Genomic DNA, 27,651 nt, shown 5'->3' with positions numbered 1-27,651 from the left:
GTTGATAGCTCTGCGCTGTAGCTTCTGGTGATGGTGACAAATTACTGGTGAGTCATGTCTGGCAATGTTAAAGCTTAATGTTATCTGACTCATGACTCCTAAATGATGCTCCACACTGTAGCAGTCTGAACAAACATTAGCTTCACAGGCTGACACGCTGCCGTCAGCTGCTTTACAGCTCTCCATCCTGGAGTTCCCAGTCTAACTTTTAACATTTGAATGATACTGTACGTGCATTATCCACAAGTTGTTGGACTATGATGACTACAATGTTACCCATAGTCAGTATTTCAAGTAATATCAGCTTATAATATATTGCCAAAATCATAAATTTCCCTTGATGGACATGTAGGACAATCTCTATGCTTAGACCCTTACTGTTCATAACGAAAAACTAGGAGGACGTTTTTTTTTTTTTTTTTTTGGGAAGGGAACAGAGGAAGGATTCCTCTTGTAGGATGGACAGAAAAGATGTATATGTGGAGTGGACAGAAGTAAAAATTAAATATGGATAATAATGAAATCACAATATGGTCAAGTAGAATAAAACATGAGAAAAATAAAGTCCAAATATATAGGAAGATTACACCTGGCCTCTAACTTGCTTGCATCGAGCACACCAATGTACAGTACTAATGTTAATTGGCTGCAGCTCATAACATGTGTAGGCAGCAGTTGTTAGGTCAGTTGGTGACACTGGCTAGAAATAGCTTGTACTGTATATAAATGTATACATAGGACATGATTAAGTTTTTGGAAATGAATAGTGATCAAGTGATTTTGTTAAGGACCCTGGTACTGGGAGAAGAGGGACAGGATATATGGACCGAGAGACTCATGTAAAATCCCTCCCTTTATGTTTAACTTCAGCTGTAGTGAAGAGAGAGGTACTGTTTTTTTTTCCCTTATGGAGTCCGTACAGTGAATATCACATTTATTTGCTTTGGCTTGAGCTTTCTACCATTTCCGTGCACACGGATACATCATGTAAAATTGGGGTTGACCCATTGTTAATTCAATTGAAGATTATTTTGGGAACAGAAAGTATCAGAAATTGAAGAACCTCACTGATTCCCAACTGATGGAAACAGAAAGATTGTGGGCGAAACAAAGGGTTTCAGTTGGATGATAAGACTCCACGGGCAGCAAAGGGAGTCGGCTACACACTGATAAGAATATATTGGGTATGTGCGCACACGAGTGAATGTGTTGGCCTACTTAAACAGCATAAATGTCAGTTGTTACTCATCTGAAGCACCGGCAGTCAGAGAGGATTCCACGCTGTGTTTGAAGTTGAAATGGAAAATTGGATTACATGAAAAAGACTGCCCTCTGCTTGCTGTGATGTCCCCCTCTAACATACAAATACATACACAGCTCTATCTGAGAGACAGCTAATGATATGATAATCCTACAAAATGTCACTCTGTGCTTTGGATTAAAGTGTTGTCACCATAGCTACATGCCTGGCTTTGCACGTGGATGGCCTCACAGCAACGCACGCACACACACACACAATATAGTTTTTATATAGTAGATGTGGGGGTGGGTGGGGGACGGAGAGTGGTTGCTGGGCAATGAGTGCCTAAAATGCATCGTGCTATAACAAAGATAAAGTTGAACTAATCAGTTGGATGGCCTACCAGTGCTCTCGCATCTCCTCAGGGAGCACTTCTGTCCAGCTTCTAAGTCTGGAAGACGGTGAGACATTCGGCTGCAGTGGGAGGTCTAGGACTCTTATTGTAGTCTATCACACATTTCCACAATTTTTTTGCTTTTCTTTGTAAAATTTTACTGATCGGTTTTCTAGTTCAGTAGAGGAAGGCTGTCACTTGAAACACATGCTGGGTTGGCTTTGTGATCATCAGTTTTGCTTCCCCCTCCCTGGAGCTCGCTGGCAGAGAATGTTTGTAAGGAAACCTAACCCAACACTGACGCTGATACAAGGCCAGAGGAATTCCTGTAACTTGAGTTTATACCTCCTGGGTTCTCTGTTCCCCTTCTCTCTCTCTCTCTCTCTCTCTCTCTCTCACACACACACACACACCCTGGGTATTTCCTCCTGCCTTTCTCATCAGCGCTCTCTGGCTGCTCTGTGTCAGAGACGATGGACATTATAGATGCGGAAAGTCTCCTCAACATGATTTAGCATCTGTTGCTGTTGAGGGGCAAGTGATTACATTTCATCACTCCTGGAAGTATCTGTGTGAGTGTGTGGCAGCAGCCTTTTCCTTTCCAAGAGTACCTCCCATCTGTAGGTAGTTATCCTCTGAAGAAGGATTTTAGTGTGTGTGTGTGTGTGTGTGTGTGTGTGTGTTTCCACACAGCCAGGAGAGTTGGATTATATGAAGTTGAACTTCCAGGGTTTTAATGCACAGCATGTGCCCAGTAATTAGAGAGCATTCCCTGTTTCCTGTGTGTTGTGAATGTGTTTCATGTAGGCTAAGGGGGAGTGTGTATGTGTGTGTGTGTGTCCTGGCTTTGATGTCCATTTGAGGACTTTGGGCCATATAAATTTAATGGATAGAAAGGAAGGCATTTATCACATTCTCTTTGACAACGGGATTTAAAACCCATTCAAAAGCTGGAAGCTGCCACTTCTTGCTCAGTGGTGGTGCACAAATGGGCTTTTAATTGGCCATTATTTGACCTCATTCAATGAGATTGTGCTGTTAACACATTTATCGTTAAATTTCTGAACCCTGTTTGGGGGACACTGCACAGCTTCCAGCCATGATTTGTCCATGCTAAGTGGTTTTTGTAATATTAGGCCAAGACTTTGCTAAAAAAAACAGCTGGCACAGTTAGACTACAGAGAGAACCATACCAGTGTGTTTGCAGGTTTTAGCTCTGCATTTTTTCTGGACCATTTTCAAATGCCTGCTGTACAGTTTTAGTTTTTTTTCAATGTATTTTTCTGAACTGTTCTAGGCAGCAATGAGTTTATGTTAATTTCTGTACAGTATGAAAATTGCCAAGATTGATTTATATTATACATTACACTAAAGCCATGTTCTGACAGACAACAGCACTGGGCAAGAAAACAGATTTGAAAAACATATAGAGTCATCCAGCAAAAATGTTGAGCCTGGATCTGAATTTTTTGCCGCAATTCAGCGCAGTCGTCAGCCAAGGTCCTGAACCGGTCAGTCAGATATATGCAGTGTGAACTTCTAGTAGATGACTTTGTGCTGTTAACATGATCTACTGTTTACCTCATGATTGTCAGGGCCGAGGATAAAATGATTGTTACTGTCTTAGTTTTCAGAGCTGTAAAATAGTGTCTCAGTATTATGTATGATGAACCTTCAAGCTCATGGATCCAATAAGTAAACTGGCCTTTCTGGATTGTGTGTCATTGTCTCATTGGTACCTGAAAGAGTATGCACCTACCAATGTTTTTGATCAGAGTACCCAGTAGACATCAAGTTCTAAATCAAATTTGATTTTTAAAAAATCTTTTTGATTAAAAGATACAAAAAACAAGCTTTTGTGTCTTTTGGTTCATTGTTTTCTGATGCACATTGTGTTTTTTTGAAAATTGCTGCCATTTTGAAACTTCTTGGTTTTTTGAAAACTACTTTCACCGGACCCTTTATATTACGGTAGCTCTACATGTGAAAGGCATGTTGTTGTTGTTGTTTTTGGCTTGCTTGTGTAATGAGGCCATTTCCTGTAAAGGTCATGCTCTTTAGGCTGCCAAGTTGGCATGCCAGCCAGTGTTTCCCACAGAATTAGAATGTATTTGTGGTGGCAGCTGAGCGGGTCCAAATAGATAACTGCACAAGATATGCAGCTCCATAACTTCACGTTATGTCAAACAAATAACAACCGTCACTGACTTGCATCTTGTCGTTGAGTGTTGATTACATTTTGTGATTGGCCAGCGAGTCATACACTCTTATGAGCACCCTGCATGACGGGCTGGTAAAAACTTTATGGATTTTTTTAATGGTCTACTGGCTCACCGATGCAGCAGGATTTCTCCTGGTGCTCCCAATGGCCGGTCTGACTGTAACAGATGGGTCTGTTGTCACTGTGTTCGTGAGCGAATCAATGCGCTGCATGTAGCTCTACAATGACATAAGGTTTTACCCATTTGAAATAGTAAAAAAAAAAAAAAAAAAAAAAACTAGAAAAATCAATATATGGCGGTCAGTGCTGATATTGTGGCGGGCTGCCGCAAATAAATCAGTATATGGGAAACACTGAGAAGTGTAAAAACATCTAGGTTTTGGTAATTACTGCAGCCATGTACATGTGTATATGTACAACAAGCAGGCGATGAGAACTGTGTATGAGACATGTACGTGAGACATGTAGTCTGTCTCGTAAACATAGCGTGTTAATGTCCTGTGTTTGGACCAAACTGGGCACATGGTTGTGTTTTCTTCACATACATGAGCAGTCGGGACAACGAGAGCGGTAGTGTGTGGTAGTATGGGAGAAAAGTAGAGCAGTGTTGTTATGGATTGAGGGCGATTAAGCACGTGGGTTGTTTGTTATGGTCTCTGATGTTACAGTCATTAAGAATAGCTGGTGTGTGACTGTACAGAGATACACACATTTGTTAGATTTCAGCTTCTCCGTTTCATCCCTTGTTTACTCAGAGCTCTGACTCCTTTTCTCCCTTTCTTCACCTTTTCATTGTTTTCAAGCTCCTGTTACTTTTTCCTTTGCTTTTATCCGCCCTCACCTCTTTTCCTTCTTTTCATTTATTTTTAGTTATCTTTTTTTTTGTTTTTTTTTTACTGCTCAAGCGGTAAGCACACAACAGTCAGTCACATGCTCGCTGGGTAAGGAGGCCAGCTGACTGTGGTTTGTTTTCCTTCTCCGCTGTGGGGCCATCCAATCAGATTGCCGGCTCGCAGCCACCGCCCCCCCTTGTCGTATCTGGCAGAGTTTCAAAACATCGGCAGGCATGTCCGTGTGCATGTTGTGTCCGTGGCAACAAGCCAACAGGGATTACCACGAGAGGGCGGGGCAGCGGCAGAAGAGGAAGGAAAATAGCAGTGAGAGGAGAAAGAGAGTGATGGAGGGAACAGAGAGGGAAGGAAGAAACTATGTGAGCAAGATATGGAGGGTGTTTGGAAAAGATGAGTAGGTTTCTGGGAGTTCCATAAAAGGAGCTTTGTCTGGCAGATGGTATTCCTGGGATTGCTGGGAATGTTGGGATTGGGTATTCCCCAGATTATCCAGCCTTGACATACCAGACTGGCTTAGAGCTGGAGCTGTCTATTTGGAGTTTCATAAATGGAGTACCTTTGCTAATCCCCTCTGTTCCTAGTTCTCAGCCATATCTATAACAGATGCAGAATGTTGAAGTGACTTTCCTCACTGACTGTTCATTCAGAGAGTAAAGTTTCTCCGTCTGCCTGATCTGTTTCTGCTGTGCAGGAAACTCTGCTGCAGCTAAGCTCACGATATGAGTAATATTTTCTTCTTAGAGGAGGAAATTTTTTTTTGTGCTTAACCAAGCCCCTTGACACCTGCTTCTGGCCAGTGTGTTGGAATGAGGCGTGTCGTGTGCGTTCATCATCAAATCTGTCAAATGGTTACGTGGAATTTCCGGGCTCCTCAAAATGTGAACATCATTTGTGATGCAGCTCTGTCACAGGATGACTTGTAAAGGGTTTAAAAGCAGGTGTAAATATGATATACAGAACAAAACTGTATTTACTGATTTGAAAATTGCTGCTGTCATTATTGTGTTTTATTAAAATTTTATTTGGACAGTAAGAAGAAATCCCACCTTTCTGGCTTATTACGAATATATGTGAAACATATTTATTGCTGAACACTTCCCTTGTTGTGCATGGTTATCATTTATAGGCATATTATCTGTCCTGAACTTGCACAATTCAGAGTAGGGTTATGAAGGAGTGGGCTGCTCGGTGGCCTTCAGTTGCACGGGAGCTTACAGGTGAAACTGTGTTAAGTAAGGGTGAAGTGGGGTGGGGTAAAAGTGAATCCAGGTTCAGTGAATCTTTCATACTCTGGATAGATAAATGTGCAAACAGAAAACAAAGGTTATCATAAAAAGGTAAATGGTCTATAAGTATAGAAAATGTAGTTATTTTTCAGCAGGAACTGCCTTTCTTAAATCTGTTTGGCTTCGGCTGCCAGACACACTGACATCTGACATAATGCTCTAGGAATGTGTCTTCAGTGTTTGTTTGTCTGTGTCCGCACCTTTCTGACCTTTCTTGTTTCTGTCTGTTGACAGGAGCTAAGTAAGTCAGAGCACATAGGCCTGAGGCCTGAGGATTTTGAAAAACAGTCTAACATTCAAATGCTTAATCCCCATACTTTAAAACAAACACTTTTAAAAAAGTCTATGTATTTTAAGGTTCAAAGGGAACTTTTTTTTTTATTGTAAACCACTTTTTGAACCTTTGAAAATGCAATTTCCTTTCAAAGTTAAGGTTTTTTAATAAATTTACTGAAACTCATCTGTTTCTGTACTTAAACAGAAAGTTGTTTTGGTTGTTTTTCTGGAAAAATAAAATCCTGGAGAAACACAGTCTGAGCTCATCTTTGAAAAAGAAGTGTACATCTTTCCGGCTTACTTCAGAATGGGTTGCGAGCAGTTTTATCTTTCTAAAGTGGCATATTTAATTATTTCTTAAAGCACAAACAATTACATTTAATTCTTTGTGCATAAGAAATTATAATTAATGGGAAATTCTTTACAAGGTGTTCTGCTGCCGTTGGTTTATTATGAAGATAAACACATTTTCTGCTGTACTTATTTTAGCATTGTAGTAACTTAATTCAGATTAATCAGGAAATGCGTTCTCAGTTTGATAAAGACTTCGGCAAAATAACTTTCCAAAATGCTTTTGCATGTGGAGTAGCAGTTTTAGCTGGTCTTGTGATTTCAGAATAACAATTTTTTCATGAAACTCTGTTTTCAATTACATTTTCGTTTTACTTCCTACACAAGAATTCCATTCATTTCCAGTAGTAGATCGAGTTTCAAGTCATTCAAGCCATGGATTTGAAAGGCATTGCAAAACCTACTCTGAAGTACTCTGAAATACATTTTTCTTGCGTGTGACAGACGAGATACAGAGTAAGATGGAAGCTGTTGAGAAATGGCAGTTGGACATGACCATTGCAGATGTCCGAGCGTCTCACTATCAGGGAAAGGTGGTTTAGTTCTTTCAGAGAACGTGCTCTCTCAGTTCCCAGAGCGGCCTTGGTTTTTCTGGCACCACAGTGTGACATTACATGGCCCTTGTCCCTTCCCCCCACTCGGCTGCGCATGCAGGCAGCGAATGCTGCACAGAGCGATTTTACTGGCTAGTTGAGCTCGTGCCCTCTCCCCCAGTTCCCCAGTACCTACGAGGGGAGGGTGGGACCTACTGCAGCCTGCTGCTCTGTGAGCACAAAGCCATCATGCATTTACTCTTGTGTTGTTTCCCTCAGGATTTCAGTATTTTGCTCTTGTCGAGTTTGAGGGTGTTACTGACCAGTATAAATATAATTACCAAGTTAAAATGTGAATATTTATCAAGGTATTACTGTTATAAATCACATTTCTCGTGTAGTGTCCCTCTGTCCTATTTGTCTTGTGTGTCTCTGCTACTTATTAGTGCTACTTTTACTCCAGGGCACTTCCTATTATTTACTAACAATTTCACAGCTAAGCAAGGTCTAATTACTGAAATTACCAATTGTGACTGGTACTTTTCAGTACTTGCCTTTTTTGTTGCGCGGGTGGTGTAAGCTTAGATTCGACTATATGTCTGCAACTAACAGTTATTTTCATTATTTATTATTTGGTTGATTCATTTTAGGATATAGGCTATATGTTTAGTGTATAAAATGTCAAAAATGCCCAACATAATTTGGAAAAAAAATTCAAGAAATATCAGAGATTGTCTGTTTACAGTGATATAAAGGAAACCTTCAAATGAATTATCAAAATTTCAAAAACAAAATGTTAACAAAAATAGTCCCTATATTCTTCAGGAGGAATCCCTCTGATTTTATGACATTTACAAAAACAAATACCCGATATAGGTGGTTGTATCTAAGTGTAAATTAGTAATGGGGAAGCATAATGGGCAGAGAAGGAGAATGAGAAACATCCGGTGCACTAATGAAATACAATAACTCTCTTCCCCCAACAGGGCTGAGCCCTGCTGCTCAGAGCTTTATAGCTGGTGATGGGACATTGGTTCCAGTCTGTCTCCAGCAGCAAAAACACTCAGCACACATCAGTGTCTGCCTGTGTCTGTGTTTTGTTGTCTGTTTTGCATGTACGTCATGTATTTTGCATGTTCTGCTTGTAGGTTTTTGGTGTGCTACATGTTAGTGGGCAATAAATAAATGCTGTAGGTGAGTCACCTCTGCCTGAAAGCCTGCCCTCCAGGGTGTTCTCTGTGGAATTTACAACTTTGTTAGCGTGACACCACGCCTATTTCACATCTTTTTAAGTTGTTTTTCACATTTCTGTGTCACGTGCACACTGGAAGTGTCTGGTGTGTTCTCGCATGTGTGAGGGGTATCCAGCGTGTCCGTGGCTGTGAAATGCCTGGTCTCTACTAGTAGCACATGTGTAACAAAGCAGATGTATTCCTGGCTGGCTAAGAATTTGTTTCATGTGTGACTCAAGCATTTGTGATAAATTACTTAAAGCTTGTGAATGAAGGGAGAAACTGGTAAAGAGGGAGGCAGGCAGAGAGAGAGAACAGGATCCTTCCATGAAGACCTCTGGGAAGAGCCGATGTCCTGTGCGAGTCAATAAATTGACTAGCGTTCCAAGAGGCTGTTCGTGTTATGTAATCTACAGCCTTGTATGTATGTAAGTGTTTTACCTCAAGGGCTGTTGAGCTGTTGATGACACATAAGCTGCAGATAGCATTAAAGAAGTTTGAAGTCTTGCAGCTATTTGTCATTGGATCCAGTTAGGTGAAACAGGACTCCAGTGTTGTCAAGAACAGGCTTCTGGTCACCCTGTTGTTTTTCATTTTTTCCATGTTTGTTTCCACATGAACAAATGGTTACTCTAAACAGAAGAGCACACAACCATAAGATATTATTGAATTCTGAATGGTACACATACAATTTAATGGGTAATATGGATGTTTAAATAAATTGAGTTGGATAGTGTTTTGAAAACACGTTTTCACTCGTCCAACCTAATGGGAACTGCACGTTATTGTATTGTGCTAGCTAGTGATAATTAAGTATGTAGCCAGGACATCAGGTATAGTAGTTGTTTGTCAGGGTAACAACATGGATCCAAATGAATGGTGGGTAGAGGCTTGTAGCTGCATTTGACTGTTTATCTCCCTTATGTTTTCATATTTGCCACAGGAAACTGAAAGGCACCAACACTAGATGATGAAAGCGCTTAGTAGTAAAACAATTACATCAAATAGAATAATTGTTCTTCGTATTTTACAATATTGAATGCATACATGCATGCACAAAAATCCTGCAGAAATCACAGATGCCTCCCACACACAACTGAAATGTTTTGCAAAAAATCTACACCGCATGTCACTTTTTCATGTGTACTTGTAAAAGAATTAGTCACTGTAGAGATAACATTTCACATACAAAACTTGGGTTGCACCTTTGGGAGGTAATGTATAAGAGAAACGATGGGACAATTACACCCAAATGGTAAACAAGAACTAGGGTTTTTTGTTTCTGAAAAAATTCTAATGCACAATGCCCGTCGTGCACATGCTGCCACTCTGTCTGTATCATATTCTGTTCAAGTACATGAATAGAAAATGATACCCATGTGTTATATATGAAAATATACAGAGAAATCTCAGCTTTCTCTACACTGCACTGTATCACCGCAAAGATATTAATAGAAACATCAGGTAAATGCATTGCTGCATTCTTTGACCAACCAAGTATGGTTAATATTCCCTCACCTATGTATGAGGTCGTCTTTGCTTATTTATTTATTTTTTAACGTCACATTTAAGTTAAGTTTCTGACGAAGTAAATTAATGTGAAACCAGGACAGTAAAACACTCATTTGCTTTTGTGGGGGATTCTGTACTGAGGGAGAAGGATGAGGGTTTTTTTTTTTTTTTTTTTTTTTTTTAGTTCAAACAAAAAGTAGCAACCAATAGTGGCAACAAAACTGAATTGAATGGGCAACTACTGTCTGAATTGGTTCCTCCGGGCAACTGTTTCTGCAAAGCTCTGAGTAAATTAGCAAATTTTACTGGGCTCAACCTGCCACTCTGTTCTTTGTGTTCCAGGTTGTGTGTAATAAAACTGATGAGCATTTTTCATTAGCGTGAGCGGAAACGTCTCCAAACGTGACGAGCAAGCAAGTCAGCATTTTCACGTCAGGAGCTGTTTTCCTGTCACCGTAAAATTTAATAGTGGAATAAACCGCCTGTCATGTAATTGTCAATACGGGAGCAGCTTCATTTGATGATCTAAACTCTGCAGATCTCAAGTATTAGTCATTAGTCAGTCCTCATCAGAATCCTTCCAGTCTTTGTACCGTCAATCTGCATGTCCCTCACCCCCATCTGCCTCAGCCCTGTGTCCATCATAGGCTATCTCCACCTTCCTCCTCCACTCCAACCCAGCTGCATTCCTCTCTTTTGTGCGTCCCGTCCCCTTGGAATTTAGGGGATGTCGATGGGGGTGGGATAGGACAGGAGGACAGAGAAGGGCAGGGCACTGAGTGACAGAGCTGTGCAGAGACTGTAGTAGAGAACAGGGCTCAGCAGAAGGACAGACAGCAAGAAAAAGACTAGAAGAAAAGGATCCTAGAGGGGCTTAAGGAGAAGGGAGAAAGGAGGAGGAAATAGATAAGGGGGGAGGTGTGTGTGTGTGGGGGGGGGGGTCTCATTAGATTATGCAGCTCCCCAGGGGATCGGCCGTTATTGATGGATTGATTGCAGGCCCCTCCCCATCCACTCAGGTCTCCTGCTATTGGAGGCCATTGATCTGGTGTCTCTTTGGGATATGATGGCCAGTGCATATCTAATTAGCCTTCCATTATAACCAATCAGCATTCGTACGAGGGGTTTAAATGAAAGCTTAGGTTTTTTTCAACAAAGGTTAAATGACATTTACTCTTCTTATCCCAGGGGTCAGAGGCACTTTTTTGTCAACCAGTGCTGCGTTTTACTTCATCTGTCATGCATACACCTTGTATCATGGCATACATAGCAGTACACTTTAATCTAAGAAAAGAAGCCAATAGTAAATTTTCAGGCAAAGCTAACAACTTGAAAAATGTAGAAATCTCAACAGGCATGAAGCAACTGCCAACTGAAAATGAGAGTGAAATCGTCATCCGAGATTGTCCAGAATGGGTATTGATTTAGTTTTGGTGGCCTTTAGTCCGTCCTTGCTTCTTCTGGCCCTGTGTTTTGGAAGAGAGAAGCTCTCTGGGGGTGTTGAGGCCTGTATGATCCTCCCTGGTAACACATGCATATGGATGACTTGTTTATCATTCATGGTCTTTTCTCATTAATTAGCTGTGTGTGTGTGTGTGTGTGTGTGTGTGTGTGTGTGTGTGTGTGTGTGTGTGTGTGTGTGTGTGTGTGTGAGACAGAGAGAGAGGAGGACATAGCAACACTTAGTGATTAATGTGTTCACCCTGCTTGTTCCATTTGTCAACCTGACTTGCAACAGTAAAACACATTAGCTTTGATACATGCCCTCATCAAGTCATAGGAAGGGGTGGGATGATGGCAGTTATGTCAAAAAACTGATCCACTGTAGAAAACACTGTCCATTATCATATTACCACACATCAGTACCATAACAGTAATTGCTGTGGGTCTAAATGCAACATTTACATTTTACAGTATTATTTCTGTTTTGGGGTCAGTTTGGTATATTTTAGATACAGTAAGGAATTTTAAAGACTGCATTTCTTTAACAGTGGCTCTTCAGACATTTAAAAATGGTTAGTAATGTAAATTAAGAATAAATTTAATTATGCATAAACAAACAAAAGCATTAAATCATAGCCTTAGCACCTTGAACGTGTTATACCCAACTGATGAAAAGTCTGAGTGTTGAATGGCAAAGAGACCGTTATTATGTATTTGACCAATAAAATCCCATTTGTTTAGCTGCAAAATGTTTGAGTTTCACAATGAGTAGTCAGTCGTAGATGCATCGGACATCTCAGTTTATGAAGTTTGTCAAACTGTGAGTCATGGATGAAGGCTAATGGGATTTGTGGTCTGCATCTTTGCTTTTTGTTTGTTGTGTGTTGATGACAGCAGGTGCTGTTTCGGTTTGCACTATTCTGCGCACAAAACTAATTCGTCCATCTATGTCTGCCTGTTTTCCCAGGTGTTCCTGTTCTTCTGTGAGACCTGCTCGGTGCCTATCTGCAGGGAGTGCAGCGTGGGCCGCCATATGGGCCACACCTTCGTTTACCTGCAAGACGCTGTGCAGGACTGCAGGGCCATCACCATCCAGCTGCTGTCAGACGCACAGCAGGGACGACAGGCCGTACAGGTGAGACAGGAGCCCGAGCAAACACATTCACCATCGGGGGGAAGGAGGAAAAGATCCCTTAGTCAGTTATTCATTTAGTTATTTAGTTTGTTTGTTCTACGCTTTAAGTCTGGGACAAAGGCAATAAAACGTGATTTTCTAAATTGTATTAGTGTTGCACAAAGTGAAAAATTAGAGTAAAATCAATTTAAGAGAATAAAGGAAAAAGGCCAGATGTTCTAATTGTGTTGTGTCACTCCATATGACTCAAAATAGGTCAAACTGATTTAAGTCTCTTCTAAACAAAGCCGAGAGCCCTCCTGCTCAATTCTCTGAGGTCTAACATAAAGACAACCCTTATGAAGGTCAAACCTCACAAATCCACACTCATCCATCTCCCGCAAAGACCAAGGAGAAGCTGAAGAGAGCAGCTGTGTCTCTCCATCGTCCCTCGAGATGATCAGCTTGGAGATGTTTGAGAGTGACCAGTCCTGGGCTGCTGGGAAGCCTGGGGTTAGAGGTGTCCAGCTGGCCCTGAAAGGGGGTGGGTCGCATGGGGTGAGGTCTGGCGGGGGCAGGGCTGAAGGTCAGAGGGGAGGAGGAGCAGAGAGGAGGATGGGGGAGGGTAGATGAGGCATTTAAAGGATTTCAGAGAAAGGAACATTCCCCTCCTCTTTTAAAGATGTGGAAAACGTTACCCTCCCCTTATTCACTCACTCACAACCCCCCGCCTCTTACCCTCACTCCCACACAAACACTCACACACTGCCTCTCTTCATTTACGTAATTATATATGGGGTGGCAGCTTTCTACACCCCCCTGAGATTCCAGCTTACACAGTGACACATGCACGAGTGAGGAAAGAATGAGAGGTTTCACTAACAGTTTGATCACTACCTGAACAGGCTGGTTTTACCTTCTTTTTTTTTTTGCCAACGTACAAAAGCACCAGATGAGGTGCACTTACTATCACCGACCTGGAGTGAATGCATTTACATAGTAGTGAAACCTTTTGGCCATGTGAGTCGTGTTCAAATCAATGCGTTCTAACAGTAAAGACAGCCCTAACCACTGTACAATGTGAGAACATCACCTGGGGCTCTGGGAAACTGTGATAGGCATGTTTCACTGTTTTATGATATTTTATAGACCGCTCAATAAAAAAAAATAAAAAAGTAACATTAAAATATTCTTTAGCAGTAGCTCTACTTTTAAAAAGCGATAAATATATGGATGGATAGGGATAGGTCACACACACACACACACACACACACACACACACACACACACACACACACACACACACACACACCAGTGTTGTTCTGTTTTGCCAGGAAGGTAAGGCAGTGTTATGACCTTGCTAAGTACTTGACTGAAACATGAAACACTAGGTGTTCCACTGAGGTCATGTGACATGCTGGCATGGACCAGAGCTTGGGCCTGCCATATCCTTTTCTCGGGTTGACCGCTGTGTGACTTGGCCACACTTTGTACCTTAATGGATGGCTACTCATGTCACTCTAGGTGTTCTTCAAATTCTAAGATATCACAACACGCATCTGCTCAGTTTAAATGCCAGAGTCCAGGTCACATGTTGCAAAGTTTCAAACTGAAACCAGGCCCCACAGCTTTCTCTGGATCTTATTAACCAGTAGGAATCATATCAACAACCCCACATTTTCTTTATTGCAAAGGTCACCAGGCTGCATGCAGCTGAGTCATAAAAAACACCACCTACCATCTGGCAATACCTTGTGGTGTTTGGTGTATGTTTGTCCATTTTTGTCCCAGGTCACCACTGTTGTAACTGCTGACGCCAGATAATATGTAAACACACACACACAGACACACACAAACACACCACATGCACCCCTGTCCCCTGAGGTAGGAAATTTCCGCCCACTCCACACCCATTATCTTTCCTGATCTCTGACCCTGGACTTGTGACCTCCTGGTTGGCCAGAGCTCTTTCTCTCTGCAGTTTGATTGGTCAGTTTGACCCTCTTTGTATTCCAAGCTGTGCTCTTCTGGGAATGTTGAGGGAAAGACGGAAACGGAGAAGATGGCGACGCTGAGACGGGGAGGGAGATCATGAGGCCAAGAAGCAGAGGACAGAAAACAAAGTGGGAGAAGTATGAAAAAGACAGTCTCAGCTGGAGTGGAGCAAAAACAGAAGGGAAAGACAAAGATTGAGGCAGAAAAACAAGTTTATAGAAATATAGAAAAATAGCATTGTGTAAGAATACACAGAAACAACTGGAGAAGGGTTGTTGCTTTGTCATTTCACACCTCCTCCTTCCTCACTCCATTTGGGTAAAGATTTCCCCCAATTCCTTAAGGATTCCCTCCCTTCTGTTCCCTCTCTAGGGGCCTGATTTAGTTGACCCTTTAGCTGCCAACCTCAAATGGCCAGGCGAAAGAGAAAAGGACCCTGCTGCCAGGCTTTATTCTTGCCGGGGTGCAGTGGGGGTGGGCGGTATGTGTCTTAAGACAGGGGTTGCAGATCACGACTTGTAGAGGTTTAGGTGACCTTTGATCCCTGTGGCCGATATCACAAAGAAAGCCTTCTCCCACCTCCCCTTCGTCCCTGTGAGGTCCGGTTCACCCTATGACCTCCCAGAAAACGCCAGAGGAAAAGCCAGATAAAACAGAGGGGGGAGAAGAGGGAGGGAGACAAAGAGGAAAAAATGTGCATTTAGCTTTAAATTGGTGGTTGTAAAAACTAAAAGCTTCTGAGGTGCAATTTCTCACGTTTAAACCATACAGTTGCTTTTCAGTTCATGTATTTACAAAGATAATGATGAAACTTAGTGTCCTCGTTTCATTGTGCACAAAGCACAATTATTTAATACTGTCTGTGTGTAGTGACAGACACAGGACAAAAAGAGATCCCTGTTCAGCACATACATAGTCTTAACTGTAAACACAAGACTAAAAGTAACTGAACATTTTTGATAACACATCCCCCTGGTATTGTTCTTGCTCATCCCCACATCTTAAAAAGAGATCTTTGCCTATATAAAATGTAGTCTGGAGTTTGAATAATTTACTGATTTCATTTATGAAATATCTATTTATAAATAAGCCTTAAAGTTCTATATACTGTGCTATGAGAAGGAAAACCGCTTCAAATTTAGTGTTCTCATGCCTATAAATCTTATTATGCAGCCATCGAGTATTGGAATGAGTAAGGGTTCAAGTGCAGTAGGAAGCTGCATCATTCTGTGTGGTGTGAAATAACTTCCTATTCCTGACCCATGCTTCCTTTTCCCATTGTAGAGCAGCCGCCAAATGCGAGAAAAGAATAGATCGCAAAAACCGAGCAGGTGTTCGTGCGTTCACTTGCCAGGAAGATGTCACATACAGTGTCCTTTCTTTTAATGCTTCCTGGTCCTCTGCATCCTGTTTGTGGAGGTCATCTGTATCCCATCTGAGTCATAAAACAGACCAGGCCAGGCAGTGGTGTGATTGAGCATTTACACCACTGCCTGGTACCCGTAACCAGCCACCTGCGTTCCTGTCCGGTCCTCTGTCCCACTGCAGAGTGAGAGATCATCATGTTTCTTTGATCATCGTGTTCCACATCAGTAAGCTCATGTCACTGTGTTTTGTTTCCCCAGCTAAGCATGGAGAAGGTCCAGGCAATGGCAGAGCAAGTGGAGATCAAGGCTAAGGTGGTGCAGACTGAAGTGAAGGCCCTTGTTCTGAGACACAAGAAGGCGCTGGAAGAGAGGGAGTGTGAACTACTGTGGAAGGTGAGCTGCTACCTTCACCAGGGTCCATGGTTCTTTTTACAGGCCACTTTCAGTTTTGTTCTGGTCTGGCTTCTAGCGATCAGGGCAGTTTGGCACAATTGGCCAATAACTAACAGACACAGCGTTTTCTCTACTTTTCACCCAGGTGCTAATGAACCATGCTGCTGACAAGAATACTGCTGTTGTGGCAGCCTCATTGTACGAGTGTTATGACTATTCCAATGACAGTGTGTTTGTTAAGTGCCTTACTGCCTGTGACAGCCACATTAAAGGAGCAAATAAATATCTTCTATTGCAAAAGAATACCTTAAATTCATCTTTTCACAGTTTTTTGTTTAAATTATTTTGTAATTGGAAAATAATGGATGCAAAAACCCTTTTTTTTTTACTGCATTCATATCCACACCCTGTACCTAAGCTCACTTTTGAGTAGCCTGCAAGTGAAACAGTTTTTCAGTAAATTGAATGTACTGTATAATGAGAGATGGTAGACTGTGACATATGGTAAACCATCACATCTGAGCTTGGAGTGCACTTGTCGGGATTGGTTAATTAAACTTAGTCGAACTAAACAAAACTAAGGAGCCAGCTTTTAAGCTGACAGTTTGGCACACACCATGCACTTCAGAAAGCCTCTGCAAGGGCCTCCCAGGTTTAAGGTTACCCTGAGAAGGGGAGGGTTTTTGGGTGAAAGAAAGAGCCCTCAGCCCTGAGGCCCCTCAGCCCTGGCTAAACCATGGTTGCAGATCCCTAAGCTTTTGGTAATAAATGAATAACGACATAAAATGCCATAAAAAGGATACGGTGCTACATGCAGGCCATTGTACCAGTCAAGCCTCGTAACACAAGCGCATATAAACACAAAATCCACATCATATGATCTGTGGCTGAAACCAGATAGTAAAGTGTGTATATGTGCATTTGCACGTTTATGTACATGAGCAAATTTGTTGCTTTGGTCATAGAACAGAACATAACCATTAATTTAACCGAACACCCACCAGTCTGCCACGCTCTTATTTCTCCCCTCTCCCTCAGAGCAGGTTCAGTGACGTTGTAAAAACCGACCTGTGTCTTACTCCCTGAGATCTTAGGGCTCCTCTGAGTGTGTATGTGTGTGTGCAGGTCACAGTGTCACAAAGAAGGTTTTCACTGACCCATGTTCCCTCTTTAATCCTTTTTACACCACCGCAGGACTCACTCTTTATCCCTGACCTGATAAAGTCATTACAGGCAACCATAACACACACACACACACACACACACACACAGCTTCTTGCAATCTGACCTACTGACTTACTATTACACGTTTCATGAATTTAGATGCTTTGCTGAGGTACGCAAGTATGTAGCTATGAGGTAAGCTACGTGTGAAGTAGGAAGGTGATGATCGATTCTGTATGATTGTCATTTGGTGCTTATGGAGCTGCTAAGAGGCTGTCTTGCTGTTGGTTAACTACTACGTTAGTTATTTGAATTATTTTTTTGTGGTTGAGGTGTGCATTTCTGTAGAAACAATTACAAAATAAATTGTCAACAATTCATTAGTCTTTTTAAGGTATTTATCAAGCAGTAATGTTAAACACTTGCAGCTCCATCCTTTGAAATACATGTATTTGCAGCTTTTTCTCTATTTTACATTTTTGTAAATTGCATATTAATGGGTTTTTGACTGTTGACTGCCTCGGACAAATAATAAATAAAAGAATCAGTTTAATAGGTGATGAAATAATTTTTAATCACACCCTATAGCCCTCAACTTTCAGCATTCATCAAATAAACAGTGTGTAGAAACCAGTGTGATCTGTGAGGCCACTTCTCCAGTGTAAACGGGTTCGGTCAGTGGCTTGATCTGTCAGTGCTCTGCTTCTTACTTTCCTCAGCTCAGGTGCAGAAAACCTGTTGGTTGAGCTGTACAGCTTCTGAATCACACAAGATACCTTTAAATTAGTCTTGCTAGTGTTTCCTGTACCGCAACCCAGTGCGATCACCTGTTTCCTGTGCTGACAGGAAACAGAAACTCAATCCAGGAAGGGGCTCTGCAGTGACTCACCATTCTGTCAACAAACTATAGATTCATGCCTCCAAATGTGACTCACGGGTAAAACATGAGACTCAAACTGGGAGTGTGAATCTGGGTGTGTCGTGTATGTGTTATTGTATGAACAAGTAGGACAAGGACTGTGCTGGCATGTGATGTTTTAACTTATAAGTAATTGTTACTTAGCAGAACATCAACGTCTCCTTCCCTCTCTGTCTCTGTCTCAGACTCTTTCTGAAATACGTACCAGCTGTGCCAGTGAGTGTTTCAGCAGAGGAACTAAAACTAGTTGTCTGCCCATCAGAAAGCCTAACTTGAGTCTTTGTCCTCAGTGACTATAAAGTGTAACCCTAGTCTCACAGATGCAAATTGCAGTTCCACGTATGTGGAGGATTAACAAAAGACCAGTCTCTTTTGGACTCTTTGTTTCTTTCAGAGTCTCTGCCTATTATCAAAAGTGCTTCTAAGCATAGAGGCAGTCAGGCTATTGTGTTGTACTCTTTTTGTTGGGTGACGTTAAGTAAGAGCCCAATCCCTGCTTCTCGGGTTCTGTCACTCGCTTTAATGCTTTATTCTCACTGACTCTACTGTAACTTTATCCGCCTTCTCACAATAACAGAAATGTGTCATGGTTAAGTGATGGTTGGCCTTTTTTTTTTCATGTGTAATAATTCAACCCAGGAACTTTTTATTACTCATTTTCTTTTTTTGGTTGCTGCTGTTTTTCATTTTGTCAGACCCTGTCACAGATACTTCTCTGAATAGCTCATTGTTTCCCTTTTGTCTGCTGTTACACTATTTTAGAGCTTTTTAAAAGGTTAAAGAAACTAGCTTACAACGTGATGTGTCATGCAGAGCTGACTAGCAGCTACTACCCCTGTAGGTGTAGTGTAACATGCAAATGTAAGATATGGTAGTAATTTCCTTTGTGGGGCTGGATTTCTACTCAAAGAAAGTCACAGAAATAAACGTGGTTTGAAGTAACAGAAGAGTTTTCATGCTGGTGACATGAAATTAATGGCTGAATAAATTTAAACTTTGCCAAACTCCTGCAACTGTTATCCAATCAGAATACAGGCTGCAGGCTGCAGAATGCAGGCTTCTAGCTGCTTGTCAAGCCTTTGTCTTCTTCTTCCTGAGTATGTGGCAGACTTATGGTATGGTATGGTTAGCACATTGCTGCCATCCAGTGGGCAGACTTGTGACAGACTCCACATTTCACACTTTTATTTCAATAAAGAGGAAGACGTGGTTTCAAATGGCAGTAACCATACATCACACAATGGTTGGTAGTAGTCAAAATCTGGGCAACCATGTATGTTCATGTGTTGTCACCAGAAACCAAGAATACTTTATAAAATACAAAAACTGAGTCTGTGTTTTGGCTGCCATCATTTACATTTACATAATCACAGGTCAATAAAACACATTTATCATGTGCTTAATCTGCTGTCTGTAAAGTAAAATCCACTTTGCTGATAGGAAACAGGTTCTGGTTGTTCTCCTACTTGAATGTTCAAATTCTGTCTCCGTCCAGGTGGAGAAGATCCGTCAGGTGAAGGCTAAGTCTCTGTACCTGCAAGTGGAGAAGCTGCACCAGAGTCTGACCAAGCTGGACAGCACCATCGCTGCCGTCAGCCAGGTGCTGGACGAGGGCCGCCACCTTGACGTGCTGCTGGCCAGGGAGCGAATGCTCACCCAGATCCATGAACTCAAGGCTCTCAGGGGCCTGCTTCAGCCGCAGGAGGACGACCGCTTCATGTTCACTCCTCCAGACCAGGTAAGCAGTGAAACTGTGGACGTCATGGATCACTAACAAGTGGCCAAGACTTCACTACAATTCCTGGTTCCAATAGGTGATTATTTAAATCTGTTTACCAGTTGACTTTTAAAGAAAAACAAAGCATTTGACGTTATTCCATCGTGGTTCCCACAGGCTCTGTACATAGCCATCCAGTCCATGGGCCTGATCAGCAGTGGAGCCTTTGCCCCCGTCACCAAAGCCCATGGTGAGGGTCTGAAAAGCGCGCTCCGCGGCAAGCCTGCGTCCTTTACTGTGATTGGATATGACCATGATGGCGAGCCGCGTCTTTCCGGCGGGGACACAGTGTCTGCAATAGTCATGTCAGTTGGCGATGGTAACCTGTCTGCGGCAGAGGTAACAGACCACCAGAATGGCTCATACACTGTCAGCTATGTGCCCAAATGTGAGGGCGAGCACCTTGTCTCTGTGCTGGTGTGTAACCAGCACATCCAGGGCAGCCCCTTCAAGGTGATCGTGAAGTCAGGGCGGAGCTATGGGTCTTTGGGTTCCCAAGTCTCATCCTTTGGATGCGAGGGGGAGGGAGATGGTCAGCTCTGTCGTCCCTGGGGCATCAGCGTGGACAAGGAAGGATACGTGGTGGTGGCTGATCGAAGCAACAACCGCATACAGGTACAGCTCAGTCTTTGGTCTCTCTGTAATCACGTTTAGAAAATTGGTTCCTATAAACCTTGCTTCTCTTTACCTGGCCAGTATCACATCTAATTTTTTATAGCACTTAAGGGAATGACAAAACATTTTCTTTCTATTCCAACTCCAATTTTATGTATGTCTCTACTCAGCCAGACAAATAAATGTCTCAGAAATTTGCACTTAAATTGCATGTCAAGTGGTTAAGTTGTGTTTAAGTGAATTCACTCATTAATCATCAGTTAATGCTAACTTCACTGGGTTCATTTTTGTGCGGAGATGTTTATGTTAGCGAGTCTGTTTAGCAAACTTTGTGCTGGAATGCACACAAATCTTATTTCCTCGTTCCACATGACCACAAAGACACACACACAACAACTAAGTTCGAACCTTGCATTTTGGAGTGAGAGCTTTATATTCGAGCTGATACATAGTGAGTAACATTAAAAGAAAACCAATACATTTTTGTTACTTCCGTCTCCAGATATTCAAGCCTTGCGGTGCCTTCCACCATAAGTTTGGCTCTCTGGGTTCTCGGCCTGGTCAGTTTGATCGTCCAGCTGGTGTTGCTTGTGACAGTCAGAGACGAATCATTGTGGCTGATAAGGACAATCACCGTGTGCAGGTACGAAAACCCATGTAGTCACGATCAACACATTCCTACTTTCTAATTTTGTACAATACCATTGAATTCCATTGTATTCACATGTGGGTCAAACTGTGCAACGTCCACAAGAAAGTTTCATTAAAAAAATGTAAAACTGTGTAAATTGCAAAAGCACTTTCTGAAAATTTGTAAACTCTTATATACATATGTAAACACAAAGTTCCTCATGCTTACTCTCCCTCTACTCTACATATAAACACTTTGGGCTTGAAGACATTTGCTTTGTCTGACAGGTGTTTACTTTTGAGGGCCAGTTCCTGCTGAAGTTTGGGGAAAAGGGTACCAAGAATGGGCAGTTTAACTATCCCTGGGATGTGGCTGTCAACTCTGAGGGTAAAATCCTGGTCTCAGACACCAGGAACCACCGTGTGCAGCTCTTTGCCCCTGACGGCTCTTTCCTCAACAAGTACGGCTTTGAAGGGGCCCTGTGGAAACACTTTGACTCTCCCAGAGGAGTGGCCTTTAACCACGAAGACCACCTGGTGGTTACCGACTTCAACAACCACCGGCTTCTGGTCATCCGGCCAGACTGCCAGTCAGCTCGCTTTCTGGGCTCTGAGGGCACCGGGAACGGGCAGTTTCTGAGGCCCCAGGGCGTCGCTGTGGACCAGGAGAACCGCATCATCGTGGCCGACTCCCGCAACCACCGAGTCCAAGTGTTCGAGCCCAATGGAAACTTCTTATGCAAATTTGGCACACAGGGGAGTGGCTTCGGACAGATGGATCGCCCCTCTGGTGTGGCTGTGACGCCTGATGGAGTCATTGTGGTCGTTGACTTTGGAAATAATCGTATCCTCAAATTCTAAAAAAAAAAAAAAAAAAAAAAAAAAAAAAATTTGCATTCTCTCCCTCCGTTTGTCCTTTTTGCATTTTTTTCGATGAAGGAAATGGAGGAGAAAGAATGAATCAACCGACACAACAGGAGGAGAGCTCAGGGAGGATTGAGAGCAGGTTGAAATGAAGGGAAATTAAAACTATAGATAATTTTTTTTTTTTACATTTACATTGATCTTCTCCAAATCGGATATCTGCGGTATGTATGACAAAGGGGACCTCTACAAATTGATAATCAGTAGAAAAAGAGCCATATTTCCCTTCCTCAGTCTCAGCTGCTTTGAATTCTCTCTGTAAGCTCTCCTTGAGTATCCATCTCAGGGAATTTCTCACTTTTCTTGAAATCTTATACCCTCTGCTCCACACCTACCTCATTTAGCTCTTTATGAATGTACTCATAGTCACTGAGCAGAGGTTTTAGTCCGTGAAGTTTTACAAAGAAGAAAAGTCTACCTCTATACTTTGTTATTTAAGAGAGACAAAAAAGAATAGACTCTTCAGTTGATATTTGCACAGGATTAATGGAATTCTTGCTGTGCATTTTGAAATTTTGAGTTAAAGTGAACCTCCTGAATGTTGTTGCTGAGACAATACTCAGACCACTGTAGAGGCTGCATGATCTGTTCTCATTAGAAGGCTTCGCTCGGGGAGGAAACTAGGGTACAGTAGTGTCCTTTTCATGTTTTAGGCTAGTTAGTTTTTCGCTTACGCATCGAACCTTGTCTCTTTGTGGCTCTGTGGAGTTTGTAGTGTCATGGTAGCCTAAGAAGAGTGTGCGAAGCGATGCCAAACTTGACAGAATCAAAATTAGCTCAGGTCGCAGTAGGACTGATTAAAATGATCAGTACTTTTCAGGCTCTCCCTCGAGCTTTAATGGCTAATGCTGATTTGATGTTTTTTTTTTTGATAAGCAAAAAATATTAAGTTTAGGGAATCTTCTCCAAAAATGATTCCTGAAATGATCCCTAAAATAAGCCCTGTAATGAAATTATCCTGTGTTTGATTATCCATACTCCCCTGCCCCAACCTCGTCTCATAAAGACTGGGTGAACTAACGTTTGTGATAAAATAAGACAACCTGTGTTGTTACCATCCCGTCAGTTGCATGAACACCTAAGATGCAAAGATTAGTATGCAAGGAGAGCAGCGTCTCCTCCAAAAGGGAGGACCCACCAAAGGATTTTGGACAAGAATCTTCCAAGATCTGGATCTATTAGTGATCTTAATGTAGAGAATTAATCATATAATTGAAGGACACCTTTATGATGAGGCCTTCTGTATGACAAAAGCCTCAGATGTCAACACCTAATTTGGCCGTCCAGAGGACATTAATGACATCAAAATACAGACCTAACACTACAATCCTCTGGATTTAGATTGTGGTTGAAAGCCACTCCCTGTGGCTCCTGGGGCCTAGGATGTAGTCCAGTCCAATGAGAGGGCACCATCACAAAAGCCCTGCCCTATTTATTGATGCTCCAGATTGAGCGCTAGTAGACCGATTCCTCTAAAGATGGAGGTCTATAGGCCACCTACTTGAGTTTACCAAAGTTAGAATTTCTGCACAATGGCCAACTGTAGATTTGGCAATTAAAGAACGTAACCCCCCCCCTCTTTTAACAACATTTTCTTAAATAATCATTGTTGCTGGGAAGTCTAAAGTTCTCACAGAGAACTCACAGAGTTGGGTTCATAGCACTGTCCACGTTAGGGTTAGAAGAATAGAAGCGTGCTTGGGTCACAGTTTATTGTGCATGAGTACTTTCACATCCTGCTAAGACCGAGGCCCTCACTGTTTGAGGCAGGTTTTGACAGAAGACTCTGTTCGTCTGTCTGCAGAAATGTTCGAGTAGAGAACTGAAGATGCCCGCAACCAAAGAGAGCCCCTTACTCCCCCTGACATTTATCGCATCAGCCTATCGAATGATGCCCCACTTTTATTAATAGTAGATGGCCTGTAGGCTTAAAGTAGCATCTCAGATTAGCCTTTGCATCCCAATATAATCTCCATTGAAACTAACAGATACTGTACTAACTCTTTGTGGTGAAAGCATTGGGGGGGTTTTGAATCCCCTTGCCCTTTGTTCAATCTGTGTCCCGCTGGAAGCACTAAGACAATTAAGGTTCTGTTAGCCACCTCCTTAGCCTAGCAAAGAATCTTGGGACCCATGAAAAGTCACCGACCGGCTCTGACCTCTGAGGAGAGGGCCCGTCTGCACATGATCAGGATTTACATCCTCATATCTCAGATGTCCTGTACCTCAACACTTGCTTATACCTCCTTTTCTCGTATACTTCAACCCCCGAATACCTCGAGTGTGTCACTCATAGCTACTGTGCATTTAAACATTCAAATACCTCAACGTGTTACTCTCATTCTGAATACCTCATTTTTACTCTTTTATTTAAGCATACCTCGTCAGATATTTATGCATTGCAAATATACCTCGTTTTAATTTTCTTGTGTTACAGTGCAGTACATGTCCCATAGCTCTAGGACCAAAGATCATGGTACTGTTTCGTGTTGAAATAAATTTTTTTTTAATTATCGTCCATCGCTCCATCTTTCAGCCCTGAACAGCTTTTGGTTTGTTGAATCTACTGTAAATTGCCTGGTAAATTTTTGCCTTTTATCACCAAGAAACCAAATATTTCAGATGAAAGCATTGTGCCAAAAATGATCTGTGAGAGTTCTGTGCCAAACGGGGTTGGCATTTGGACCACTCTGTTGTAGACGACAAATGTCACTGGACCATTATATCATAGATACAAATGTTAAATCAGAGCACCTGAGGATAAATCCTCGCTCTCTGACTGGATGCGCTTAAGAGGGCTGTGCCCCATTTATCTTTACCTCATGATGATGATGATGATGATGATGAACATGCAGATTCCACTTGTACTTTGTTGCTGTGCACAAGAGGGTGAGGGGAAGAGCAAAAGGCCTCTTTTAAAGAGTTAGGAACTTTGAACACACAAGAACGACCTCTGTTTTCAGCACAATTTACCAATGTTTCAGTGTGGATTTTAGGATGCTTGATGTTGCTTGCAGAGGACTTGGAGACGAGTCTGAGCTCAATCATTCTCACTGTGGTTCAAACACACCAGAGGGTTATGACTAATGGTGATAACAGGCTGGTTTATTATTTAAGTGGAGCTATTAGCACATTTATGGTGAGCCAGTTTCAGTCCACAGACCCTGCTGCTTTGAACCCAACACCTAGTTTCACCCATAAGATTGTTTTTTTTTTTTTTTTTTTTTTTTTTTGCTTTTCAGTATTACTCTGTGAAATGTTCATTCATGTTGCATCCGTTTTTTTTTTTATTAAGATCACAGAATTCTATCTTTAAGATCCTTAGGTCTTCACTCTTAAAGAGGAAAATGTATTTTAAACCTTTATTTTGCTTTTCATTTTGTTGCATGCTTTAAAAAGTCCTTGTATTATACTGACGTCTCTCAGATAGATGTTGAAAAACTCAGATGGGGTGGGTAGCTGATTATCGGGATGATTTTACCAAAATATATACCCAAAGATGTGTATGTGTGTGTTAATATTGCATTGGATGGAATTAACCTTTGACCTCGGCGATTGTATTTCCTGTTCTCTAGAGGCTCTGCAGAGCACAACCTGTTCAGCCAGCCATGCCTCGATTCCTGAGAAACAACAGAGGCAGAGTTTTCTGATACTTGCAGAAGGCTGGTCTGCCCCTTGACCATTAGTGCTTAACTTTCTTTAACTCCCTCTCATATGCATAATATGGTTAGATATATTAACATATTGTCCTTTCACGCTCGAGCCCTGTAACTTAAGGAAGCTATATAAGCTTCCTGCTGAGCTTAGATTTATGTTTTCCAACTGTGATGAATCCATAAGGTGGCCGTTTTGTGTTTTTGAACTCGCAGCTAGGTTTCTCCAGCACAAACTAGCAATCAGCTCCCCTCATCGTCTTTATAAGAATCTAGGAAGTATGGTGATGGCTGCTGAGCACGTGATCGGTTGACTGCACTCCTGCTCGGTGGGGTTTTTTTTATTTTTTTTTATTGGGCCCCTGTGGTTTTTGTCCACCATTTTATTTCTGGCCTCTCACGGCTTTAAGAGAGAGAAAAAGCAAAGCTGCACCAGGTGACGTGCGCAAGGTCGTAGACCTCCTTTTAATGATTGTATACTCGAAAGAAAGAAAGACAGACGGAAAGAAAGGAAAAAAGGTTTGAAAATTTAGAAAGGAAAAAATAAATCTCAGGTAGTTCTCAGCAGCCCTGCTCTGCAGGTGTCTTATTGAAACGTGTCCCGTAGTGATGATGTAATGACTTTTTTTCCCTTGTTATGACCTCTCAGTACTAGTCTGATTCTTTTGTGTCCATTTACATATTATAAAAACAAATTATTTCTCAATCTGAAAAAAAAAATGTTTTTGATTAGTTCCCCCGATTGTTTTTGTTTTTTTTTTTTTTGCCAATTTTTTTTTCTCTCTTTAACAAAAGTACAAATACTTAACACTGCTTGATGCTCATTGGCCCTTTTAGAATGTATTTTGTGAAGAAAAGGGTTAAATGGGATCTTGCTGATGCTCGCTCAACCCCAACCAGCTGCTGGAAGCCTGACAAGACAGAACAGAGACCACAGAACGTTCTTCTGGGTTCTTCTCTAAGATTCGTTTGCTGAAATGTTCCACACCAGCAATACTCAGAGTGTAAGGTGGAGTCATGTGTTTACGGTGGAACATGGCCTGAGGAGATAGCAGCCAGTTCTTCTTGTCCACACTCTTGTTTCCGTTGTGTCCTGTTCTCCCAGCAGCCGGATGTGTGTGGAGCGGGCGTAGTGTTTGCGCTGCATCTGTGTTGTCTGAGCAGAGATCCACTGAATGTATCCTCCTCACAGTCCAAGAGGCAGGGCGAGCCAGCATGGCCAGCTGAGTTTAGATGGGTGCTGCTAGCGCTTCCTCATCTATGCCACTGTGTGTGTGTGTTTATCAGTCAGAGCCCTGTGTGTGTATGTGTGTGTGTGCATGTGTGTCTGCTAGCACACCTTCCCTCCCTCTTGAACACACACTCACACATTGTGCTCAGTGGAAGTGCAGATGTCAGGTCTTCAGTCTAAATAAGGCAGAGGAGACTATAATATATTGGCCACTTGCTGCTCGCTCTGTACTCTGTGGACTTTAAACATTTCCTATGCAGTTTTTTGTTTGTTTTTTTTTGTTTACACTTAAATAAAGTTGTATTTCTTTGACTTCAAATTTTGTGTCTTTCTTAGCTCTTAAACTGCACGCATGTCAGATAAAATTAATTTGTCAAAGTGTGTTTAGTGCTGAGGGTTTTGAATACTACAAGTAATAATGAGCCTTAAAATCACACTTACAGTATGTTGTTCCACAACTTATCTCACAACAGATCTCTCTCTGTGACAGGTTCGTTGTTTCCAAGTGTAGAGCGGACATAAGGTAATCA

At 41.9% G+C, this 27,651-nt stretch overlaps 1 protein-coding gene across 1 annotated transcript in view; it reads left to right on the top strand.

Annotated features, from left to right (window-relative positions):
- The window catches only part of trim71 (tripartite motif containing 71, E3 ubiquitin protein ligase), a 32,211-nt gene extending 4,836 nt beyond the window's left edge, over positions 1 to 27,375 (top strand). The window contains exons 2-7 of the mRNA XM_041053976.1: positions 12,307 to 12,474; positions 16,074 to 16,208; positions 19,787 to 20,029; positions 20,186 to 20,683; positions 21,186 to 21,326; positions 21,602 to 27,375. Of these exons, the coding sequence (XP_040909910.1) occupies positions 12,307 to 12,474; positions 16,074 to 16,208; positions 19,787 to 20,029; positions 20,186 to 20,683; positions 21,186 to 21,326; positions 21,602 to 22,174 (1,758 nt within the window). The 3' untranslated portion in view covers positions 22,175 to 27,375. The remainder of the gene's footprint in view (positions 1 to 12,306; positions 12,475 to 16,073; positions 16,209 to 19,786; positions 20,030 to 20,185; positions 20,684 to 21,185; positions 21,327 to 21,601) is intronic.
- The last annotated feature ends 276 nt before the right edge of the window (positions 27,376 to 27,651 follow it).

This window comes from Toxotes jaculatrix, chromosome 13 (genome assembly GCF_017976425.1).
Source record: "Toxotes jaculatrix isolate fToxJac2 chromosome 13, fToxJac2.pri, whole genome shotgun sequence".
Lineage (NCBI taxonomy): Eukaryota > Metazoa > Chordata > Actinopteri > Toxotidae > Toxotes > Toxotes jaculatrix.
The sequence above is the reverse complement of the archived record's forward strand: the minus strand, read 5'-3'. Positions and strand labels throughout refer to the sequence as shown.